This window comes from Eleginops maclovinus, chromosome 17 (assembly GCF_036324505.1).
Source record: "Eleginops maclovinus isolate JMC-PN-2008 ecotype Puerto Natales chromosome 17, JC_Emac_rtc_rv5, whole genome shotgun sequence".
Classification (NCBI taxonomy): Eukaryota; Metazoa; Chordata; class Actinopteri; order Perciformes; family Eleginopidae; genus Eleginops; species Eleginops maclovinus.
The window spans coordinates 3,979,367-4,004,748 of NC_086365.1; the positions used below are offsets into that span (position 1 = coordinate 3,979,367).

The window sequence follows — 25,382 nt, forward strand, 5'->3', positions numbered from 1 at the left end:
TGGTCAACATCATGAGTTAAAGTCTTTGTAGGGTGAGCAGAGATGTTATGTTTTAGTGTTGGCTAGTTTCTAATCGTGTGCTGAATCTGGGTAGCATTTATAAGCACTGATATTAAATGTGAATCATGTTCAGTAGAGGCTGAGCGTGCTTCATTTTGGATGTTGTGGCCCATGGATTGGAATGTGTAATGCTTTTTTGTTTGTTTTGTGGTAAGATGTATTTATGTTGGTGTATACTCGTATTTTGCAAATTGAATTAAAGGACCTTTTATTTTGTTTTTGCTTCCTTAAAAACATTTGGCATCTGATTTTAGTTAATATATTGTGCATGTTGTAGAATTCTTGGACTGGATAGACCAGTATCTACTTTTTGTCATGAACTAATGGGTTTTAGATCCCTGAGGTTGTATTTTGTGATTGGAACTGGACATTTCCCACTTGTTTTTTATGTGTTAAAGTGAGTTCCTATTCGCTCACTGCACAACTTGAGCGTTATAGTTTATAATATAGTATATTGGCTTTAGGGGAGTAAACTGCTGTCTGGAACAAAGCCCACTGACATATTTTCATGGCATTTTGGCCTCATGGGAAATTTACGCTTTGATTTTGTCACTCCCCAGTGTCTGCTGCCAGGGCAGATGGAGGTGTACGCTTGCATGCAGCGACAGGATGAAAGGACATGCATACACTCAGTGCAGACTCTGTATTCACATAAATATACATGTGGGTTTGGGACTGAACTTACATTGTTGAGAGGCAAAGGCTTCCCTGAGGACATCACACTGCTGACGGCAAAAGTCATGTTTTTATTATGGCAAAAGGTTCACTTTTTCTTTACAAAACACAACACATTTCCAGCTACACATGTTCTATAATTTAACCAAACATCACAATCATCGCAAAACACTGTACATAATTTTAAGAAGCTCTCTCTGTGTCACAGAGCCATTCTGTGACAGGAACCACACCCTGATGTCCCTGAGCAGAGAGGAAATAACACGCTTTATTGTAATTGTCAGGTAGCCTATCTACATGGGGAAACAAGAGAGGGTGGGCTACTGTGACAGTGACGGCACATTGTTGGCTTTTTCACATAAAATAACATGTATTAATAAATTAAGTCTGATCATTGATCACATGAAATGAAACATCTTTATTCGACACAAGGAACACGACACGTTTCAGTTCTTGCTTGGCACGAGAGGCGTAGAGACTCAGTACAAGCTTTGGCACCGCTGAAGAGTTTCCTCATGACCTGTTTACAGTCACAAGCATTTACAATGCACCAGGTGCAAACAATTTTCAGTGACTCAGACAACACAATGTGAATTGGATATGCATTATGCTTTAACCTGCTATTTTATTGGTTTAGGCGAGTGACTACATAGCACTGTATTAGAGGGAGGTACCTGAAGACGCATTAGCATGCTTTTATTGGTAAGCATTTAATGTCTGAAGAGTATACGTTAATGGCAAGAGCACCCTGATGATATCAATCAGAGTTTTGATTATTTTCAAGATTCCTCAACAGATTTAGCATTGCACTCTTATAAAACTGTCAACTCACGATGCACAGTTTAAAAGAAAGGATCGGAAACAATTCAAAACCTACATCACCCACAATGCAATGTGTCAGAGATTCAGGTGTGTCAGAGTATTAGCAGCTAGCATTTGGCTGAGATGACGAGTGGTCTACAGAGGTCCGTTTCAAAGTAATTTTTTTTTTCTGCCTTTTGAAAATTGTAGTCTTCGGACGCAACTAACATCCCGATTAATAACTTTGTTTTATACTGTATATGCGAAAGCATTCATAAATACCTGTAATAAGACTCTAATGCTTGAAATTGTTGGAGTTTACTTTTGACAAAACCAGTTGGCCTCATTCACTCATCAGTGCTGACAACTTCCAAACCCAATCTGTGGAAATAGTTTGAATAGTTTGGTACATCCTCTCTCAAATGAAGTGCTTTAAAACATAAGCCAGCTTTATTTTCTCATAGTAAAGTAATATTCTGCTACTTTTTGAGACATTTCTCTCTCTTTTGAACTTTGCAGTTATTTGCCTCCCTTGAATGATGTATGATAATATCAGTGATTTGAGCCACCAAACAGGACTGCTGTTGACTCTTTCTGCGCTTCACATCTCCAACATGCCTTAAGCTGTCTTCCACAACAGTCAGAACTCATAAAAGATTGTTTTTTCCTGTCTTGTAGAGAGTTCAGCCTCCAACTCTTTCATATACTGTCCTGCTTCACTGTCTGGAGGACACATTGTCATCACAGAGAGAACAGAGCAGCAGCTCTCTCAGTTAGAAGGCCGCTCTTGTGCATCCCGATCCCACGCTTTGACCCTGAGTCCCTGCCGCTCCATGATGTTCCACAGCTTGCGCAGGTTGGACTGGGTGATGACATCATCAGGTTTCAGTTTCAGAGCACGCAGGTAGTTGGCCTCCGCTTCCGGAAGCTTCCCATTCAGGTGGAGGATGGCACCGAGGTTCATCAGAGCAGCCGGGTACTAGGAGAGGGAAAAGACACCATGAGAACAGAGTGCTGCATGTTTACATAATTACATTAAGTTGAGAGGACTTTCAGGGTTGCTGTCCAATGATACTGCAACTCTGTCCACCTTGGATTTATATGTCCGGGCAAAGTATTTTAAACCTGCCCTTCTCAGCTCCACATTGGACACAGTCAGTTATGTAAGACGTACACACATTTTAGGAAGCATGCCAGTTTTTTTTAAATGGAGAGTGGATTAAGCAAAGGTCTCTGGTGAAATTAGTTTAAGGTTTAGCACATTTAATATGCGTTCAATTAGACCTAGGGCATGGCCAAAGACAAAAGGACGTCCTTTGATGGGGCCACAGTGGACAAATAGGTACAGATTGTCTACGGCTGCGAGTTGTTTTTATTTAATACATGTTTCTTTCTGGAGTTCTTATAGAAATAATACCATATTAATAAGTGGTGAAATTAGAACATCAATAATGTTGTGGAAATCTACAAACCCAGCTCACAGACATGACTCAGCAAGCCATTACTGACAAACACCCAGATCCCATCATAAAAGCAGTCGGCAGCTCATCAGTCGGACCTGGCTTGGTTCCCTGGCCCGCGTCCTCGACGCATGACATATGCTTAGCAACTTGGCAAATACTTCACAGATTTTCTCTCCCCAAACACAACTGTCTCTTCTCAACATTGATTTTTCACTCGTTTACATTCCACTACTCAAGAAGTGCCTGTTTTTCTCACCTCATGTAACAAATGAATGCTTAAGGAGCTGGAGTATTTCAATAATGAATGCAGAGAGGAGCTGCAGTCCAGTCAGTTTGTTTTTCTCACCTAATGCAACACATGAATGTACCAAGTCGTTACATTTCAGGGTGCTCCAAAACCCTTGCTCTGCTTTAGTACCAATGAGAGCGCAGCTGAAACATATTGTACTAATCTAGATAAATGAGCGTCCCTTTGCCATTCTAAACAATAAGCTGATATGCAATACACAAACTGGGCTTCATCATCAGAAACAGAGCCTTGCTTATGCTCTGTGTATGGGAAGGCAGTCATTTAGTAAGGCCTTTGTTGGGATTAGATATAACATTTGGTTGCTCTTGCGTCAATTAACACGTTCTTAAACATGTTGGATATACAGTATTTCTTGAAGATGGCATCTGCCTGTGGTAGCGTTAGAGATGCACTATGCACTACAGTGAACCCTTTTATATAATTAAATGTCCCTCCCACCCCTACAAAACACTGTCTTGAATAATTTGTCTGATATGTTGCTGTTTTTCTACAAAGTTGAATTATGCTGTTAAAAATCCTTCATTGGGAACTCCAAAATATATAACGATCGAATGTTTTTTTGTTGATACATTCAGGCAAGAGGTTGCACACCCATTCTCCAGCAAGAGAACAAATCAGTTGCGTGCCTTGCTGTAAAATAAAAAAAACTGGAGCATGAAATAAGATTGCAGATGTAATTATCTTTTTACTTGAAAACGCATGCGTTTGTTCTGTTCTGTAAACGGATACATTTCTTCTGTTGTACTTCTGCTCAGGAGTGTTTGCTGTCACAATACATTAGGCCTGCAGTCCACATGCTAACCACAGCTATAGCCAAATGAAAAAAGACTGACATTTGAAGAATAACAACTTTATATTAAAGGAAATTAACCACAATGTCATCCTTTTTTACCATATGTTGTATATTGTCGCACGAGGACTCCTACAAGGATCATTTCCCATACCATTGTCAGTAAATAAAGTGGTACAAATAAGCACTTCAGTCGATGAGTGCAAAATGAAGACTATAATTGCAGCTTTTCCTGTAGGCACACGATCGTTGCCTTTCCTAACACGTAGACCAAGAGCTAAATCTTTCATGACCCGAACACTTCTGGATTAAGTTGATATTTGAGAGACTGTCGGTCACTAAGCAGACGTGTGCAGGGAAATGTCAAGGCAACAGGTGCTTCACTTTGAGACAAATGACAAGAAGAGCCCTTGGCGTGTCTGTATGTGAACATGAATGCTTCTGTGAATGATAATGACTGTGACTCTTACAGAATAACATATAAACACATGGCTTACCAAATTAAAATGGACAACCAGGATTCTTCTATGGATTTACTCAGCTTTAAGGCTTACACCGGATATAAAAAGACAGGCAGACTAAATCTAAAAATGCCAGATGCTTTAAAGAGGTGATTCCCAGCCAGTTCTTTTGCCCTATGAGGTACTGTTTAGCAGTTGTCAGTAGATGCGGAGAAAAAATTGTAAAGGAGCAAAAATAAATCGTTGAAAAATGCATCTGAACGCTACGTAAGCCATCGATAGTGTGAGAAAACCAGTGAGGTTTAACAGCTGAAAGTAAAGTTAAACAATTGACACTGTTAAATAAAATTCTTAAAATGGATAAATGATTGAAATAGCTACAGTAAGTAATAGAGTAGAAACAGAGGCCTATGATAAATCATTAGATGAAGATAATAACAGCAAATGTTTGCTATCATCATAATTGGAATAGAGTATATATTAAACCAATTGCTTCAGCTCTTACTTCATGGCTTTATTGTTTTCTCTTACTGCATATTATGCAATCAAAATAGTCTTACGTTATGTAAAATGAAGTAAACCTGTATGTTTTTCAAGAATAGTAAGCCTACTTTGATGGTTATTGGGATCAGTGGCGGGCCGTGCATTTCACACCTAGGCCTTCAGTGATGTCCTACACAGTCCTACCTGAATTATTCCACCTCTTAATACCATCATTATGACGCCATGGCTCTACAAACTATACATTTAGACAGAAACGCAGTATAACCGGGCGTTGCATCACCTTAACATAGTCAAGTACAACAGAGTTATATTAATATTTCTGAAGCATTTATAATGAATACATCAGCATATTTACAGTTAACTTAATTAATCAGATTATCTGACAAACCGCTCCTTGACACCTGTGTCCGTCACATAACGCAGGACAAGTGCCAGCTGTGCTACATTACCCACATCTGACGTCTCGTCCACCATAACAGCGACAAAGGGTGCTTTTTTAATCTTCATTTTGATCTCTTCTCCCATCACTTCAGCAATAGCATAAATCAGGTCGTTTTGTATTTTGCCTGAAGTCCCAGTAAACATGTTGTTTGTGTACAGGTGGTAATGCAAATCTGTGTTGTTCTCAGCACGAAAAGAAAGAAGCTCCACGTAGTTTCCTCTGTTTCTGGACTCGGCGCTTTCATCGTGTCCCCTAAATGAAAGTTCCTGTTTACCCCAAAACAGGACACAATCAATCAGTCTTTCAATATTTCCCTATTTTTGTTCACCCTTTCGTTGTGGAGCTCCGTTTCCCTGGGCACTTGTTCGTTGAGCTGTAGATCCACTCGGGTGTCCCCAAAGCTTTACAAAAGCACCAGTGCTTCCAAGTGCCCAGCTGTGCTTTGGTGTCTCGCTGCTGCCTTGGTTAGACAACTCAAGTTTGCAAATTTAGTGTGGCTCCAAACACCAAATCGATCAGTTGCAAATACCAGGCATTCCCGGCAGTACAATTTGCAGTGCCTCTCGGAGGCTGTGAGCCAGGGGTACCGCTCGTAGTTTCCCTGCTGTGCTAGGCTCGCTAGCGTTGGAGTTGGTCGTTCCCTTTTCAAGATGTGTAGCTTTACTTGAAAAGTTCGTTTTGAAAATGGCGTTGTAATTATATCTTCTACCAAATTGATCTCTTGTCCTCCTTCAGCCATTGTGGGTTGAAAAAAATAGCTTGTAGAAATCTACACAAATTAGCTCGCTCAAGTTCTAATTCTGTTTGCTAGCTTTGCCCATAGACTGTATGGCTCTGCCTACTGCCTAGCTCTGCCTCTCAATAGTGCGTATCCAATCAGAAGATGTGCACGTGCTAACGTTAGCATACGCCTGCTAGCTGGCCCGTTGTCGCCACCTCGAAATCTGATTGGTTAACGCCACAGTTTTGTTTGCGTTCACTTTAAGCTTACAGCCGCCCGCACTGTTGATTCTGAAGGCCTAAGGGCAGATTTCTTTGACCCTAGCAACACATTATGGCTGAAATATGATTGGATAAAAGCTCTAACATAAAGGCCAGCCCTCCAAATCTCGTTCTGAGGCTGGAAGCAGCGCAGCCAAGACGAACGCTATAAAATGAAGAGAATAGACTATGGGGAATAATTTAATACGTATTTGTGGAAAAAATATATCAAAATTTAATTTATATTCTGATGATGTTTAGGCCAGCAGAGAAGGCCTTGCTGGCCCTGACGGCCCACCACTGATTGGGATAATATAGTGAATTGCAATAATTTGGCCAAAGAAATCAGGACTTACATTTACATTTTTTATCTCCACCTATGTCTAGCTTAGGGGTTTCTAGACAAAACAACGTTGGCATAAAGGGTGTGGCTATATAACATTGGTTACGTTAGACAAGGGCATGAAGATGAAAGTCTTACGCTCCCTCCTGAATGGAGTGGTAACATAAGTCACTGAGCCGACCATCACTGAGCAGATTAACATGACGGATGACGGCAGGAAGTCCTGTCTGAAAACACAGGGGTCGCTAAGACTCTCAATACCCCCTCCTAGACCCTGTCGCTTTGAAGGACTGACTGATACTTGAACAGGATATAATAGCCCATACCTTCCTCCAGCACATGTGCTGACCCTGAGAGACATGATACCCCTCCTGGCTCTGTCTGTTACACTGTACTGTGACGATCAAGTATTTACTCTAAAGCTGAATATGTGAATTCAAAGACCGCTCCGGTAACACTGAGCTCTCCTCTCTTTGGGATCTCTGTGTTTGCATTAGCACATCCAGGCTCCGGTTCACAGTGGTGAACAGAGCATATTTTCCATTTCATACTCCCTGTTTGCCAGGAACAACAGTACTATAATATAATGTCAGAATGATGAGTAACACGTAGTATGTTGTAAATTGAAGTGTGTGTATGTGTGTGCAGGTACTCACATCTGGTCTGAGGCTCGCTGCTCGCTCATACTGTCTCTCTGCTGCCTCATTCAGACTGGCCTGCCTATAGTGACACAGAGAAAAGAAGAATGAGAACACAGTTAGATTAATAATATTTGAATAATACAAATTACTACACTGAGCTAATCATACTGTATAAAGTACTGTGGATTTGCTCTAAAAATGCCTCAGTGGGGACCTTCCTGTCGTGTTCGAGTGGATCTGACCAATTAACTACTTTGATAAATCATAAATATTGTGTTTTACATTTGTTCACTTCAAGGCCCTCTAATATCCTCCACATTAGGCCTTTGAACATATAACTTCTGATCACCACTTTCATCGAGTTTTCAGTGTCAAGTTTGTAACGCCCATTATGTCCCCACTCAAAAATGACCGCTATAGGAAATGAACGGTAACTGTAGATCATGTTCATCCATCAGATAGCACACATTAAAATTGACTAAATGTTAATTTTTAAAATTTGTTTTCAGTGTCTATTCTTTGTACACTCACTGCAGTTATTCATGTACAGCAGTAGTTGTACATGTAGAGACATTGTTTATAACTTAAAAGGGTGTTAAATCAATTATTTTGATGACTTGTGTTTTTTGTGTAAGAGCAGTTCTAACAGACTTATCAAATTTTGAAAGTAAGGGGGGAGAAAACAACACAAGAGGAGGATTAATCGATAATATAATACACTGCATCTTTAACTTGGAACATTTGGATTACAAAAAAATCAAATATGCCCAATCTGTCAGGTATAATAGATGAATCAGCTTTATTTATAATAAGCAAGAGCAGTTCAGTTCCTTTCTGCTTTTTACCAGTGGCCAAACAGTGATGTATTTACTTAACTGTCATGATGTTGGTTAGAGTTCATATTGGGGCATTGATTGCACTGCTAAGACTTACTTCACTACTACGAACGGCTTGGTGCCAATGCTTTACTACTAGATGTATGTTTTTATAATGCCAGAACTCCTTCACCAAAAGAGTCTGCCCTTGCATTGTACAGGTGGTTTCATAAAGATTCAACAGTTATCTGGTCCATACATTACATGTTATCCAAAGAGTATAAGAACTGGACTTTGCAGTGCCAGAGTTAATAAAGTCAAGGAAACCATTCTTTCCCCACATGCTGATTAATATTTATAAGACTGTGACTCAAGTCAAATATGCCTTCAGAACCAATGCAGTACTTTATTAGGGGTTCACTGGAGTCGATGAACAACTATCATAGTCATCATCTTAGTGTGCTTCCTTTGTCTTTGTTTCTTTAGGAAATGTAAATAAAGATTTAGGATGTCTGGCTTTCAAGCTGCAGCTACCTGTTAGAGAAAGAAGAAAATGTCATATTTACTTAAACTTGTACTATATCCTGACAGCAGTGCATGACACTGATAATCTGTGAAAAATCTGGTTCCTCTGCGTCCTCCTATAGTGATCCTGAAACATTTAAGATTACAGCACACAAAGGAAAACAACCAATCAGAGCTGAGGAGTCTCTGTGTCAATCACTGCTTGTTAAAAAACAATGAAACTGTCCCACTTGGCAGCACTGATCACAAATGAATCAAGATTATGTTACTGTTCAAACTATTTATAGGGAGAGAGTGAGGCAAATGATCTTGATATAGATGACCTGTCTCATGCACCGCTGTCAGGATATAGTGACAGTTTCCGATATGTAATAAAAAGTTATTTCTCATACAGCTCTGCATCTTTATGAAAGTAAAATAGGTGAAACTAAAATGCATTGGGGTTTAATAAACAAATGCTTTGTTGGTGACTTGGTGAACAAACAATATATTAAAGTAAAATGTTCCCTCAAACTGATCCCCTGATCTTTATTTTATTCCTCCTTATAGCTGGTCAATATCTGTGGCTCACAATTACTATCAGCAGTTTCAGTTCTGAATCCAGCTAATGACAAGTCTGTGTCACATCCATCAAACTCTTATCCTTATGGGTTTAGATTTATGTCACAGTCAGTCTCACATGAAAATAAGCACTTAGAGCAGAATGATCTGTCATTTAGATTTTCACTTACTAAAAGGAAACTCCAGCCAAACTCTGAGACTTTCAACTTTATACAAATCCTCTGTGCTGTTGCATTCAGATGAATGCTAGAGGGTAGTAATGACTTTTCCAGATATATAGAGCAAAAAGGAATGAAAGCACATCGCGTTGCTGGGAATAACACGTTTTAAGACTTTTACGCCGTCTATGCGAATGCTTGCCAATTTTTTTTACGGAAAATTCTCAGATGGCTTCTTTACAAGACTTGGACTAAGACTTGACTATGATGCACTGAAATGGTACTGCTGTATATACATGAAATACATAACAGCTTTTATGGCAACAATTTCCATAGAGAGGACATTTACTATTCTATAACATCAGTATAATTCATATTTCGAGGATGCCTATTAAATGGCAGTGGTTGAGAATAAAGCCACAAAGTCTGTAAAAACAGGAGTTCAGAAACCTCAACATTTCTTGACATATACGATCATTAGACTTTCTGTACTGTATGCTTTTTTCCAAGAGGGGAAACTCCAATGGCAGGCAGTGTTTTTATGTCAGCAGCTTGGCCAACCTGAGCATGTGAGCCGCGCTGAAGACCACATCAAACTCTGAGTGGTCCAGATCTGCTGCTCTCTCCGCCATCTCCGCCGCCTCTCCGAGCCGAGACTGCTCCAGCAGGAACTGACCTGGAGAGAGGGGAAAACGGAGAGCATTTCTATTTATTTTTCATGATTTTTCCCCATGCTACTGTTATGGCTTTCTGAATGGCAATGTCATTCTATTGGCTGGTCTGTCCAGCACTTTGGTCCAACTATTGGATCATTTGATGTTGATTTTTGTATAGATATTGATGTTCCCCAGAGGGTGAACCCCAATTCATTTATATCCTATAGCTAGGGCCAACAAGAGGTTCACATTTAAGTTTTTTTAATTTAAATAGCTTGACAACTTTTGTATGGATTGCCATTATATTTGGCATCCATACTCAGGGTGCCAAGAAGTTAAACACTTGAATTAAGTAATAATATTTTTGGGAGAATCACAAGCAGGTCACCAGTAAAGTATATTTACATCAGCTGGATGAATTCACACATTTTTAACACCTTTTCATGGTACCTGGATGACAACACATTTCATCCATGCCTCAAGATAAACTGTAATATATTGGGAACCCCCTGACAATGTATCAATTAATAATCCGAAAATGTAAGCATACCAACACGCTCGACTAACAAGGCAAGAATATAAGAAAGATGGGAAAAGCTTGAGGATGGACATCTGCTGAGAGGCAAAGGAAGATGAATAGGGTGAAATAGAGTAATACAGGAAACGCAACAAGGAGAGACAGTGAGGGAAATGTGAAAGGAGTTTTTCTGGGCGATGTTTGAGAGCACAGATGAGATGGAGGTATTTCATGAGTTTTCCTGTGGGGGTCTGACCACCTGGTGCGGCACCCACAAGCCTCTGCCTCCTCAGCGGAGATAAATTAACAGCAGACATCAGCCGCAGATGTTACCGACTGTAGGAGGTGGAAGGGGAATTTGGGGAGTATGCATCAGAGCGGTTGTCTTTTCTTGAACTAAAATTCAACTGAATTTACATGAGCTTCCAAAAACAAGGCATTGGACACCAAATGGAGTAATTAGAAGCAGGTCATATTAGGGACAGTTTGCAATAAAAGAGTGACTGTGAACCATGGCAGGAAAGGGGGCCAGTTCTTAGCTATCACCCTCTGTGTCCTCGCTTCCTCACACTCTCTCACATGTGTGTTTATTGTGTGCATCCGTTGTGCTATAATGTGGACAGATAGCATCACTCCTTACACACTCGCACCTGGAGCTCATCCAGTGAACCCAGGAAAGCTAGAGCTGCCAGATTTGCGATAAAGGAGGGGACCGGCCCAAACAAACATCACCTTTAGCATGAAGCTACAAGATAACATGGAAAAAAGAAAGTAGACAGAGAGGGAGAAAAATAGTGCAAGGGGGAAACGGCTTGGTCCAAAGACAGCAATGAATGCGTCGTCAGGGACCGAACTAAACTAGAACGCAGAGATATCCAGCGCAGAGAAAGCACTAGGGGGGACGGAGAGAGATAAGGAAGAGGAGAAGCACAATGGTGCTTTCGGGACAGATTTAATTTCCTCTGAATGAATATCCTGATGATAGCCACATGGAGCTGCAGGACCCTAGTCCTCCAGACTGATATGAAGTACTGCATTAACCGCAGCACAAGCGGAACTCTGTATCATGTTTTATTCTATCTCACAAATGGTAAACAGTGTACTCTGATCCTTTCCCCACACTCAGATAGCATGCGTGTTTGTGTGTGTGTGTTTCTACCATCTGCAATAACTCAAACAGCGGCAACACTTCCAGCACGGATACCAACACTGGCAATGACAGGATTGTATAAAAGATAATAATTTGGGGAAAATGTATAAAAACAGCACAGCCTTTGACCCTTCCAAATAATTACCACACTGATTTAATTTGTTTCAAAAACCCTTATCAGATTACATGAGCTTAGACCCGGGTGCTTTTAAGTTTTAAGAGGACCTGGTGCGTTTAATGACTCTGCGTCTGACATTACAAAGGCTAGGTCTTGGATAAAAGAGTCTAAAGACCCCGGGCTAATGATTAACCCGAGTACAGCTTACTGCAGCAAAGCCTGGGCATTAGAGTGATCCTACAGGGCTGCACAGCAAGACGTTTGGATTACAGACAATCAGGCAATTTGTTAGAAAAGGAGTTAACACTCGCATAGCTCTGACGACCACAAACATTTTTAGGACATGGATATATTTATGATTTCATGTGCTTTGCTGGAATAGTTTGGAAGCCTTTGATTCCTGTTCTCACCATAGTGCATGTAGCAGTTTCCTTTAGTTGGGTCCAGCTGAATAGCTCTCAGATAGTACCGCTCTGCTTCTGTCTTTGGCCCCTAAAAGGAAAAGGAAGGAAATCATTGATTACAAGTTCATAATTAGTTCTGTGCAAAAACATTGGTTTGTTACCTATAATATTACCCCAATATTATTTAGATCTGCCTTTTTGCTGAGTTCAGTAAACTGCCACAATAATAAAACACTATTGCCTTATTGTAAAATAAATTAAACCAAACCAAGGCCGATAAAATAAAGAATGGGAGTTATATTTTATAGTTTATTTTCTGCCAACACTAGTTCCACTCCTTTCAAAAATCTGACTGCAATATCTCAGTCTTTCACAATGTGTTTATCGCTCGAGTTGGCATACGACTGACTGATGGAGGGGATACAATGTGAAACAATACTTTAGTTGAATACCATTAGTATATGCAACACAAATGTATATCATGAATACATCTTGTGCATCACACAGGTAATGGCAGGAAACTGCTGCTCATAAACAAAAGCTTCAACCACACTGAGAAACATATTGCTCCTGTGCATGGAGCTCTCTTTCTCTTCCTCCTGTGTTTCATGCTTCAGCACTGATTGCTTCCATATTGCCAATAGACTTGCCATGAAACAGAAATGAGAGGACTGGACCTATAGGCTTTGCTTCATTAGCTTTTTCCCATACAATCACAATCCCTCCAAATGAATGAGCGAGGATCAGGCCTCGATGGATTATTTCACATTTTCTTTGGCACTTTTCTCTTTACATTCAATTAACCCTTTTCCCCAGACATCTATCAGAACTGAACTGTAGTCCATGTATGAGAGGTTTAGGTCAATGGTAATTTTTTGAAACACTACCAGAAGACAATTGTGTGGTGCACTGATGTATTGCTGTGTAAGTCTTTGTTTCTGCATTATTGAACAACAGTGCTGAATATATCTAAACACACAGCTGAGTTCAAATTCATAAATCAGCTTAGTGTCGACAGACCACAGCTTTCCCTTCTACACACACCACACCCATCTGACTCCAGCGAGAGATGTCTGACAGACAGCAGGGCTCTAATGTTACACTAGACTTATTATTAATCACTTTGACCTTGGGGAGTAATGAGGCGATATTAGTGGCTTAAAGTGCACTTGCTATTTGCTGAAGGATGTGGAGGTGCACAACACTATCAGGTTGCAACTTTAAATATTGTGTGGATTTAAGAAGGTGGAGACGGACACTTTGAAAGTTGATGTGTAGTGCTCAACAAAAACAGCATTACATTACACGTCGGGGTAAACTAAAGTACAAGACTTCAGTTTGACCTGGTCTGTATTGTCGATTGACGGCGGCAAAAATGTAGCTGGTGGAGTGATTCAATAAGGAAGGAGAGTAATTGCATTATAAGCCTGTCCACTGGCCCATTGTCCGGGGTCCATCCAATCTCCTGTTCCTTAAGCCCTGTAGTACTGGAAGGGGGCCTCTCTGAGAGTCGGGGCCCTGCATGGATCCGCAGTGCTGAGCCTGAGGGGGAGCCGCAGATGTCCAGCCACACCGGGCGACTCTAGTGTGTGTGTGTGTTCAAATCTCAACAAGAGAGGAAATGATCAGAAGATGCAGCTGCAGCTCTGTCGGACCCTGAAGGTTGGTTTCCTCAGCACCCAGGCCTGAGGAAGGGAAGGGGGTCAAACATCTCTAGGGGGGGCACACGGTTCAACCCCCACATCTAAACTTGACTCAGCTGTGAACACATCTGTAAGCACTGTTTTTGTTTTTATGGAGCGGTTGGAGGCCGGGAAGTGGGAGCCTTTCCTGCACAGAACAAACATCGGGGGGGGGGGGGCAAGGTAACATTTGGGAGAAGTTGGGCAAACTCTGGTGCCCTTGATGTCTTCTTACACTCACATGTATACACACAGGGAGGGATGAAAAACAGACAGAAAAATCTGGAAGTCATCCAAACACAGAGGGATAGCTTTCATCCAGACGCACTCTGCACGTCTGCGACCTTCAGACGAGAATTTATGTAGCTACTATTTGGCTTTTTTCTTGGCATCAGTCCTAGATCAGGATTGATCCAAGGCCGCCGAAAAGGTATTAATCGTTTCTTTCATTTCTTCTTTCAAACTGTATAATCCTCTTTTCATGCGACTTGTCTGGCTAGAGGTCAAACGCTATATTCATGAATGACTGACTTCTGATCGGGGGGGGGGTTGTTCAATAAGCACCTCTCAGTCAGAAGCTCCCAACTCATAACAATTATCACTGTCCTCCAGGCTCTGCAGAGAAATCAATGGCGTGGGTTCGCCTCGCTCCTATAAGTCGCTCAATATGCATTATTCATCGCTCTGGCTCTTCAGGTCCCGTTTAATTAAACTCTGCCAAATTGTTAACCACGGCAGTCCTTTCAGAGACAAAGCCTCATGATTCTCCCTGTGTGTGTGTGTGTGTGTGTGTGTGTGTGTGTGTGTGTGTGTGTATGTATGTGTGTGTGTAATGGGACTTACAATGATGGACAGGAGCTTGCCATACGTGAGGTGGGCAGGAATATGGTCAGGCTTTGCCCTGAGGGACTCTCTGTACCAGTGACCTGCCTCCTCCAGTCGGTTCAGTCTCATGTAGGCCTCTCCTGAAAACACAACACAGGGCAGGATTTGAGGTTAGTGTTTTAGGATGAAAATTCAAACCGTAGGAAACTAAAAGGAAAGCCTTAGCCTTAGGCACAATATGTGCAAGAGTTGCATTATTGGTGCGCAGTTTCCTCTGGCTATAAGATAAGATGGACCTTTATTGATCCCCGTAGGGAAATTGACTTGTCATAGCAGCAATAGTAAGATAGAACACAAGGGATAATAAGAATAGACATAAAATAAGAATAAATATTGAGTAATACTTGGTATAGAAACAACAAAAAGGACATGAGTTATCTCTATAAACGGATCTCTTCATGAATGTAATGGAAAGATATTTTGTTATCAGCAGCATTTCAGTTTAAGTTTGTAGTCAGAGAATTATGAAACAATCTACATTCTTCCCCTGAAAGAACACTTGTTGTTTAAAACTCTGATATTGTTTGATCTGAGGACATGCTGTTGGCCCCTGGGGTAAAATGACTGCAGTTTAAACAAAGAATCCCCTGGACGTCACACTAATACAAACACTGCCTTCATCCCCCCCTCCCTCCACCTGACAAAACACACTTCCCTTTCTCATTTCACCCGTCCAAGAAATACTTGCAGACATCTATTTGCAATCTCAACTATGCCGTCAGGATGAGCTTCCAATAGTGTAATTAGTGTTACAATAACAGAGAGGGATGTGATGTATTGCAAGGATTACATTCAATGCTCTGCACCAGGACACTCCAACAGGTGGTTCAAGTCCTCCCAAGGGTTGTTTTTGGCAATGGGTTAATGTCAGTTTGTTGAATTCAATTCAAAGCTCAGATAATATGGAAGACAAACGTTTAAAAAAAAAAAATAAACAAGTGAAATGAATCGCTGCAACTCAAGCCAAGCATGTCTGATGTCTAAATTATTTTAGGTTAGAAATACATTTTTATTTTGAGTGTCTTATTAATCACATGTATGAACTGGTTAGGTTCACTTATTATACACATTTTAAATAACATTTAAAAGCAAATTTCACCAAAGTATTTGCATTTTTAATCCTGCAATATCAGTTTTTGCATAAGAACAATGTTTCAGAGTGAAAGGGTGACTCACCCATCATGTTGAAAAGGCTGTGTGGTGCAAACTGCTTGGGCATCTTCTGTACCGCTTCCTTATAAATAGACAGGGCCTCCTGGAATGGAAGAAAAAAGTTAACGAGTCCAGTTTTTGCATTGCATTGCATCAGCATAATTGATGAGGGACTATTACTTTGTGCAAACAGACTTTACTTTCAACACTGCTTCAGAGAGCACAAAAAAGGGAATGTTTAAAAAAAATAAAGATGCACTGACCTCCTGCTGACCCTGCTCATGGAGCAGTTTTCCCAGGTTGTACAGGCAGCTGGTGACGGAGCTCTTGTGGGCGTGGGGGTCCTTTAAGTTCTCATCAGGAATGTCGGCACATGTCAGAAAGGTGCGCTTGGCCTCCTCCAGGTTGCCCTGGTTCATCAGGATGATCCCTGTGTTCAGGTAGGCCGCTGTGAGGAGGGGGGGGAACCAGTTATAACCTGTCGTCCAAATGATATTTTCATACACAGACTAATAATAGACAACAACTACGTTTCTGTTAGGAAAACTAGAATGTTAATTCTATACAACACCAACTTTTTGATATACGTGAATATACCAGGAATCAACAGAGTAAAAACATCATTGGTTAAGTATTTTATATTGGCTAAGATGTGGGGCATCTACCAAGAAAGGAGGGTAAGATGACAATGCAAGGAAGAGACAGGTCAGAGGTCAAAGGCAGAATAGATAACTGTAATAGTATATTAGAAATATAAATAAATTGGGCTGAACGGAAATTTGAAGATAATGTATCAACTTGAAAAAGCAATCTGTCCTTTCCCTCCCGTATAAAAGTGTCCTTGGTACAGTTAAAGATGGTCCAACATCTCACATGCAAGCACTCGAGTGTGAGAATTGAATCTCATCATTTCACCGTCAGGCTGAAATAGCCTGAATATGGCCTTTCAAATGAGCATGTAGAAAAACCCCCATCTAATTCAGCTTTCAAATTGGGCCATGATGCTGATCCGATAGCAGAACTTCAACTCGCTTAGAATTAACGGCGCTAAATACAACCACTGCTACGAAAAGAGACTATAATTTTAAGTTTACTTACATGCCAGTGTTGGCCGGCTCCCAATGGCCAGTTTGTAATAATGCAGCGCTTCAGAAAGACGTTCATTCTCTTGCAGCAGCAAGCCACTAATGGACGAGAAAAGGCAGAAATATGAGACATTGTACGCCACCAATAGCTGCATATAGAGGAATTTGTGTTGCATTAGTGAAGGTTTACCTGAAATAATTACAAAGTGATGAAGGAAGCTGAGAAATAAAACACTGAAACAGATTCTGTTTCCCTTACCAAACATCAATACACAAGCTGCAATATACCCAACCATCAGAGGCAAGGAAGTACTTAAGTAAAAGTAGTAATTCTAAAATGTAAAAGCACTCTGTTACAAGTAAAAGTATCAACATCAAAATATACTTAAGTTAACAAAAGTACTCCTTATGTGTAATGCCTATTTCAGAATATCGTTTATAGTTACTATTCTGATTATTGGTGTGTTTTTATCATAGCTGTTAAATGTAGAGTTAATTTGAATAACTTTTTATACTGTTGCTGGATATCTTAACCTATAAATATATGTTAAAGCTTATTAAATAATTCATTTAGATGTTGTAGTCTATTAGCTAATAATATAAAGCTTTTTAAAGGAACAAATGTCAAATAAATGAAGTGGGTTAAAAAGTACAATATTGGCTTAAAACATGTAGTAGAGTACAAGTATAAAGTAACATAAACTGAGAATACTCTGGTAAACAACATGTACCTCAAAATACTACTTGAGTAAATGTACTGTTTCTATCCATCACTGCCAACCCTCCATCACATTCAAACAGAACCTCAACTTCAAAGAAATCAGAACCACCATCCTCTGGTTTCCCTGCTCCCTATGTTGCTTTGCCAGCTTCCCGACAGCCGTAACTTGAGAGAGAGCAGAGGAGAGACGGAGTCAGTATGAGCATAGAGACGAGGATCTGCTGTGAGGGTCTGGCACCTTTGACTCTGTGTTGCAGGATTGGAAGTGGCTTGGTGTCCCTCCCCACAGGCCCCACAAACCAAGACTAATCAAATCAGAAGCAGAAGACTGTACAAAGAGCCATCCGGGAAACCCAAAGTTATTTCCTCTTTGTCACAGTCTTGTATCACGCCTAGCTCTGAGTCTCTCTCCTCTCTCATGTTTTACATATATTTTCTTTAAGTTCTTCCTGTCTGTCAGTATTCCTTTTCCCCTTGTTCCTTTTTGCCTTTTGTTCTGCCACTGCAATCTCAAGTGATGGATGGCAGGAATCTAAACCTGTTTGTGTCACGTCTTTGCAAACAGGAGTGAGGGGGGGTGGGTGGTTGGGAGACAGGCGTCTTTAACACTCACAGGTTATACAGCATGTCAGCCATGTTCCCTCGGTGGTGAAGAGCGTTTCTGTATGCTCTCTCCGCCTCCGCCATCTTGCCCTGGTTCTTCAGAACGTTCCCCAAGTTTCCCCAGGCTACAGGAGACACATGTCAGTGTAAGGTTGCACTTCAGGAAAACACACATTTTCTGTTGATTTGAATGAAATAAATAACATAAAATGAACTTTTGAATCAGTGGATTAGAAGAAGGTGCCATTTCTGGATTCAACGTTATGTCTTACTTTAAATCAGATTTCAATACTCAGCAAATTCACATCAGAAAGGACATGTATCACTAAAGTATCTCAATAATACACACTATAGAAAATATTGAATGAATTGAATATCTCACTAATCTACAGACATGTATCGAAATATACTAATGACACATATTAGCATTTGATACCCATCCCTAATATGAGTTTCTGAACCTACCTTTAGCGGGATTCGCACCGATCCCTGACCTGTAGAGATTCTCCTCGTTGCTCCAGTCCCTGTTTCTCTGAACAGTTCTGAGTCCATTCAGCAGCACTAGTCCCGTACAGAGACACAACAGCAAGGCCCTGCAGCCTTTAGTCCTCAGTCTGATGTGTAAAGTTCTCGCCCCAGCAGCAACCAGTAAACAAAAGCCCATGCTGGGGATGTACAGTACCCTCTCTGCAATCACAAAACCTACATAAAAGAAGAGGTTTGTGGCAGGGATGAAAGGCAAGGCGAGCATGCCTAATGAAAACAGGACTAGGTGTTGTGTAGGGGGCAGGGACGTCCGCGGGGGGCATTGGTCGGGTCCTGCTGACCCATTCAGGGTGGTCTTTGGCGGCCCCTGGTCTGTGTTATGGTTTGTGTCAGGGGCATGGCAGCCATTCCCGTTAGTGATTGATTTCCCATTAGTCACATAGGCTTTCCCATTGGTCTCCTTGGCTTTAAGGGCAGGGCCATGAAGGCCAAACAAACCCAGGAGGATGAATCCTCCATAAAAGGCAACAGTGTGAAGGTTCCTCCAGTCGGCTAAGGACCTGACCAAGGGCATGGCATCCATGGACCAATCAAAACTGAGCCTGTCGGGGCAGAGCAGCAGCCAAGCGTTGGCGACTGGCAGGTGGAGGAATGTCAGTGTTCGAGTGAGGAAATGTGGCGAGTCAGCGGCGGGGTTGTCAGAGTTGGAGAAGTTGGGAGGCTTGTTGCCCATCCAGTAGAGGCGAGCCGACAGCAGAATCACTCCCCAGGAAGCGAGCACGCAGAGACTCAGCAACACACTGATGTTCTTCTTCTGAAAGAGAGGAGTGGAAAAGTCATGCTAAAGGAAAACCCCTAAATCAACATTTCAGTCCAGAACAGCTCAGCCCACACTATTTTCCACCTGAATTTATTTTCATCTTAGAATTGTATTGTAATACCTTTCAAGTTATGGGCGTAGATCAGAGCAACAATGGTCTGATAAATGTATTCATGTTTTTTTGTAGAGTAAATTATGTTTTAATTATGTTCTAAACGTTCACATTAAGCAATTTCTTTTGTAGCCCGTGATGGAAAGGAGCAGGGAGAAGAAAGTCTTATTTTTCCTGCCCCTTGCCCAAAAATAGATGGTTTGTCAGTCACAGCTGCTTACAACCGAAACTTACTAACATGAAACCAAAAACACATCAAACATAACAATCTTCATCTTCATACTGTCTGGTTATTCTTTCTTTATGAATCATTTAGTAAATAACTCCACAGTTTAACTCAGAGATAAACCTCAGTTTTAAAGTAGTCAATGTAAACCAGGCTTAAAGTTACATTTCCTCCTATGTTGCTCATCCTCTAAATTTAAAACACATTTGTTTGGTATGTTATCTGGTAGTATTCCGTTTTTCGATTTATGCATAACTGAAGAAGTCTGCAATTCAATTAAATCTTTACATTGAACAGCCTCAAATGTCTCAGGTTGTTTCCAGTCTTCCGGCATGAGCTATAAGGGTTTGACTTGCAAAGCAGCCATTGAAAAAGCTTCCAAATATATGTTCCCACTATCCCATACAGAAAGATAAACTATACAAAGCAATGGCTGGAATGTTTTTGGTAGCTGCCTGGGGCATAAACCGCACTCATGTAAAATTATACAGTTCTTTCTAACACAAGCATACTTCTTAAAATTAAAAAATGCACCATAGCCAGAAACAACAGAGCTCTGTTTACGTGAATATAGGGAAATATGACATATTCAAACTGGTGAAGCACACATTGGGATTTGGACTGATGGATGTGACTTCTGGTAAGCAACGTGACTGTTTACATTGAGATAATCTTCTTTAAAATGATGGGATGCGTGATATTAAAACTGGGCGCATTAACTTGAATTTACCTGCAAATATATTCTGTCATGTCTTTTATTTAGGCTGATGTGAAGGCAAGTTTATTATACAGCACCGTTCAACACAAGGCAATTCAAAGTGCTTTACAGAAATGAAAAGCATTAAGAAAAAGTGCAGAATGGCATTTAAAAACAGTAATAACAAATGAGAGTGTAGTCAAAACTATTTTTACCATTTTCCATAAGAGCAACCCACGCTCCCCTCTGTTCTGACCTTGTTGAGGTCAACTTTGAAATAATTTGAAGCATGAGAGGCTTTCCTCTAAGTCTTTGCTTGTTGCCTGTCAGGATTGCAGTGAGTGTGACTGCTAATCTGCTTAGGGCTCATTGTGTTGGTATGTAGATGCTGTTTACATCTCATAAGAGCATTAATTCTGCAGCATGATCACCATTAGTTCCTCTGTCACGCAGCACCTTTGTACTGACTGTCACACGCCACCCGGTCGTCGCTGCCGCCGTAATTTAAAGCTTGATTTTAATACCTAAAATTGTGTTCGACACTTAATGATTAATGGTTCGAAAGAAACAAAGATGACATTTGGTTGGTGACTCTTGAGGAAAATGAGTCTTAGATGCATAAATTAGATGTGGCCAATAGTGTATCTCAGTTGCATCATAATGAGCTGTTTAGATGTCTGCACTTTGAGTTGCAATTCTTAACAAATTTAAGGTTATGTCATCACACCCCTGACCCCTTAACCTTTGAATACTTGGTTATAAAGTTACATTCACCAGTGACAGGGAGAGAAATAGAAAGGCGTAGCGTGATGACAGCAGGACATGTTCCGTCTGTCAGATGCTCTGATGATTCCAAACTACCACATTTTGTATATGGAGCTTTCTGAAATCAATTACTGCTTAAATTTAATTGAGAGTGTGTTTATGCCAAAACTCTGTGAATTTGATTCAATTTCTTTCATTTAATAAACTGAAATGTCATGTAAGCTTATTGACACAGACAGTCTGGCGCATTGCTGACCAAAAAGTGTTTGTAATTCCTGTTCCTAACAGAGCTTCCCTAATGGACTGAGTGATGAGAATAGACATGCTGCTCACGTCCAACTTTTTGAGCCCAATTTTTCATTCTGATATGTAAAATGAACTCTTTTTTGGAACCTGTCTGGGGAGACTTGGATCTGTGCGGGTGCGAACTCAAGTGCATGCTTATGAAATGTAATGGATGTTCATACTGTGTGGTATCGTACAGCAAATAGTAATGTCAGTATTGGCTTTAATACAACTGATAATCACCATCAGAGTGTTGATCAATGGTAGCCCTACTCTTCTTTTCTTCTTCAGTAATAATTTAGACTCTCTGCGTAATCCGCCCTAAATGAAATGTACAATAGGCAGGTGAAAGCTACTCTAAATAAAGAAGCGCTTTCAGTTTCTTGAGTGTAAACCTTTGAGAGAAATGATCCCTCTCTTGTATGCTTGAGATGGAAAACACAAGTTATCCATAACAATGCCAGGATTACATTAAGAGGTTTAGCATTGACTCGCGTGACCTGCTGGCTCCACTTGGTTTCTCCACATCTGATATGGAAAAGCGTGTTGCCCCAAGAGATCAGCTAAGGGAGGAAGTGTAAAGACAGAGCTAGTTACACAAATCCACCTGTCAATAGTGAGATGGAAAAGGGCCAGTTCAAGGAGTACAACATTTCAATAAGCAGTGAGTACGTGAGAGTGGAGAAAAAATTGGATATTGATTTGGATGCTGAAAGGTGGTACACAAGAATAAGAGAGTGCCTTGAACACTAAACGGGGGATGTGCTTATTGATGGATGAGCCCATAATGCTTCTCAAGGGAGAAAACTGTCTGAGAAATCCAATTCTGCTTGGTATCAGAGGATAAGCCAATTTCAGCAAGAGGAGTCATTTGTGGTATTTAGGTGAATGAGCTTCATTTTCCCCTTAGCTGCCTTGTCTATTTCTAAATCGCTCCTTAATTGACTTCCTGATCAATCACAAACTGCAAGCATGGCTGGCCTTTATAATGATATATGACTGAGAATTCCCAACGTCAGCAGTAAAAATCTGAAGTATTCTAGCCAACTTTTAGAAGCATCAGCTTGATGAAGCATGCATAAAGTAAAAGGATCACTAGTTTTTACTTCCTGTATTGCTGAAGTCTGGTATGACCTTCCCACTCCACTGAATAAAGTCATCTGTGGTCGCTGGGGAAATGGATCTTAAATAACCCTCTAACAACTGAATTATCTCCTACTCAGCTTCGCCTTTAATTGCTCTCAAAAGTCATTTAAGCACTCAGCTAATTGATTCCCTCTTCCATGGTCATCCTATGGTTCAAGGAACGCTGACAGGGCAGTATCCTGACCAATACAGACCCAAAACATGTTTGTATTTTATTGGCTAAAATAATGAAGTGGGCACCTGCAGCTTCCATCTCTGAATCTCCTTGAGGAATAAATTAAATTAAAAAGTCGAGACGTTTCTTGTACGTGTGTCATGGTGCACGCACAGGTGTGACTGATCACGTTAACGATGACTCAGCCACATGCAAGTGTTAGGTAAGCTGCAGAGACCTCGTTAAGACTATGCGTCACACCTGTGTTTGACAAGCCGGACTACTGCAACCAGAAAGGAGCTTCCTCCTCAACACCTTGTGAGTAACGAGAAAAGTCTGACAATTTAATGATGACAAGCAGCATTGGCGCTACTGCGAAGCTACTTTTCTTTTGCCAGCTCGATCAGGCTGGTGTGTTTACTTCAACTAGTGAAATCAATTTAGATCAAATTCAGATATTTTCCCAGTCTTTCCCCCATATGTAAGGCCATACACGCCTCTATTTAACAAAAGACCATTATTACAATATACCTGCTCTCCCTGCAACAACCACAAGCAAAGGTCTATTTGCTACGCAGAACAATTTCATTCTCATTCCGAATTTATTTTACCTATAATATATAATAATCTGTAATTCTCTTATTTAACTTTTTCTGAAGAGTCGGCTGCTTGAATATGTCAACAATGACAACAATGACATATAACTGAGTTTATTTTCAGTTTTCTTTGATATTACTGTTCAGCTTTACTGCTGTCTAACCTAAATTCCTGGGAACATGTTCTAGCTTCAATTGATTGGCCTTCATGAGATCTCTATGTTTTAGAGGCAGGCTGGCGTAATCCCCTGCCAACTGTCAAACGTAATATCTCCCTTGCTCCAAGCCTTTCAACCTTCCACATATCTCGTCTACTTTAGATCCCTGTTTGGGAATTCAACTTTGTGGTTTTTCCTGTAACACTTCAAATTCCACTTCTTTCTTGAATTTAAAATATAGTGTCTTCGTCCTGTCCCTCTGTTTCAGCACATAGACATAGTTCAAGTTCATCATTAAGCTCTAGAGCCTTCATCTTTTACACTGCTATTCATTATGAGCTTTAGTTTTATTAATCCCAGACACGTGAGGTCTGCTGACTGACACTATAGCATGTGTTTTTAACATGTGTGAAGACACTGCTGGATACGGCAGCTGACTTCATACGCAGGCCATTTGGAGCTGCTGCGGACTGACTTTAGACAGCAGGGGATCAATCTTCTGGACTTTTCTTGTGAAAGTCGTGTCCAATTTAAACTGCTCGTAACTCTTTCCAGCATACCGGGGCTGACCATGCATTTAATTCCAACTACTTGTTTGAGAAATTGAATTCAATATGTTATCCTCGACAAAAATATATTGTAGAAAATGTCGCTCTAAACATAGACTCCTTTTTTCCAAAAATAAAGATAAAACTAACAACAATTTTCATTCCAACCATAGTTTCATTGCCAAATATTCTTTATGAGACTCTCCAAATATAATTTTGGAAAAACCTTGTAATAAAGTTGAGGTGGGAGCTACATCACTCCATTGTGGAGCAATTCTTTGTCAGTGACATGTGTATGGAATGGCCTCCAAAGTTCTGGTTCCACTGTTTGCGTAAAACACACCCAGCAGCGCTCATATTTGATGCATTACCAGTGACCTGCTAAAGTGTGATGAAAGGTACAATGAGCCATGCATCCAGTTCTTTTTCCAGCTCTCTAATGTGTTCCGGATTCTGCTGACTTGGCGCAACTCGCCCAAGTCATCAGACAGCAGCACGGCTGGCATTGAGAGGGTTGACTTTGATAGAGTGACCTAATTACCCCACGGTTCTCTCTTTGAATGCCGTGCCGCTGCTGGCACAGAGACCTGTAATGAGACAGGTCACAGGTTGAAGTCTTGCGAGTGTCTACCAAGACGGCTGATAAAAGCAACGGGGGGGGGGGGCGGCGGTGTTAACTTGACATTTAAAAGAGCTTCCCGTTTGAGTAATATAGGGACATCAGTGTCCTAAGGGGGGTTAGGACAACATAGGGATCTCTTAATCAAATGTCATGCATCTTATTTATCTTTGTTGGCTTTGATGTGGTAGACTTTAATCAATTTGTTTTAGCAATAGAAGATATTGAACATTTTGAATGTGTGTTTAATGTACAGCGAGACAAAGG

At 40.7% G+C, this 25,382-nt stretch overlaps 1 protein-coding gene across 1 annotated transcript in view; it reads right to left on the reverse strand.

Moving 5' to 3' along the window:
• Positions 1–1,133: 1,133 nt before the first annotated feature.
• Positions 1,134–25,382, reverse strand: part of tmtc2a (transmembrane O-mannosyltransferase targeting cadherins 2a) — a 58,410-nt gene continuing 34,161 nt past the window's right edge. The window contains exons 3-12 of the mRNA XM_063905468.1: positions 18,969–19,803; positions 18,514–18,628; positions 17,193–17,278; positions 16,358–16,542; positions 16,119–16,197; positions 14,901–15,022; positions 12,382–12,463; positions 10,092–10,206; positions 7,487–7,550; positions 1,134–2,515 (exon numbers count right to left, since the gene is read on the reverse strand). Coding sequence (XP_063761538.1) covers positions 2,306–2,515; positions 7,487–7,550; positions 10,092–10,206; positions 12,382–12,463; positions 14,901–15,022; positions 16,119–16,197; positions 16,358–16,542; positions 17,193–17,278; positions 18,514–18,628; positions 18,969–19,803 — 1,893 coding nt within the window. The 3' untranslated portion in view covers positions 1,134–2,305. The remainder of the gene's footprint in view (positions 2,516–7,486; positions 7,551–10,091; positions 10,207–12,381; positions 12,464–14,900; positions 15,023–16,118; positions 16,198–16,357; positions 16,543–17,192; positions 17,279–18,513; positions 18,629–18,968; positions 19,804–25,382) is intronic.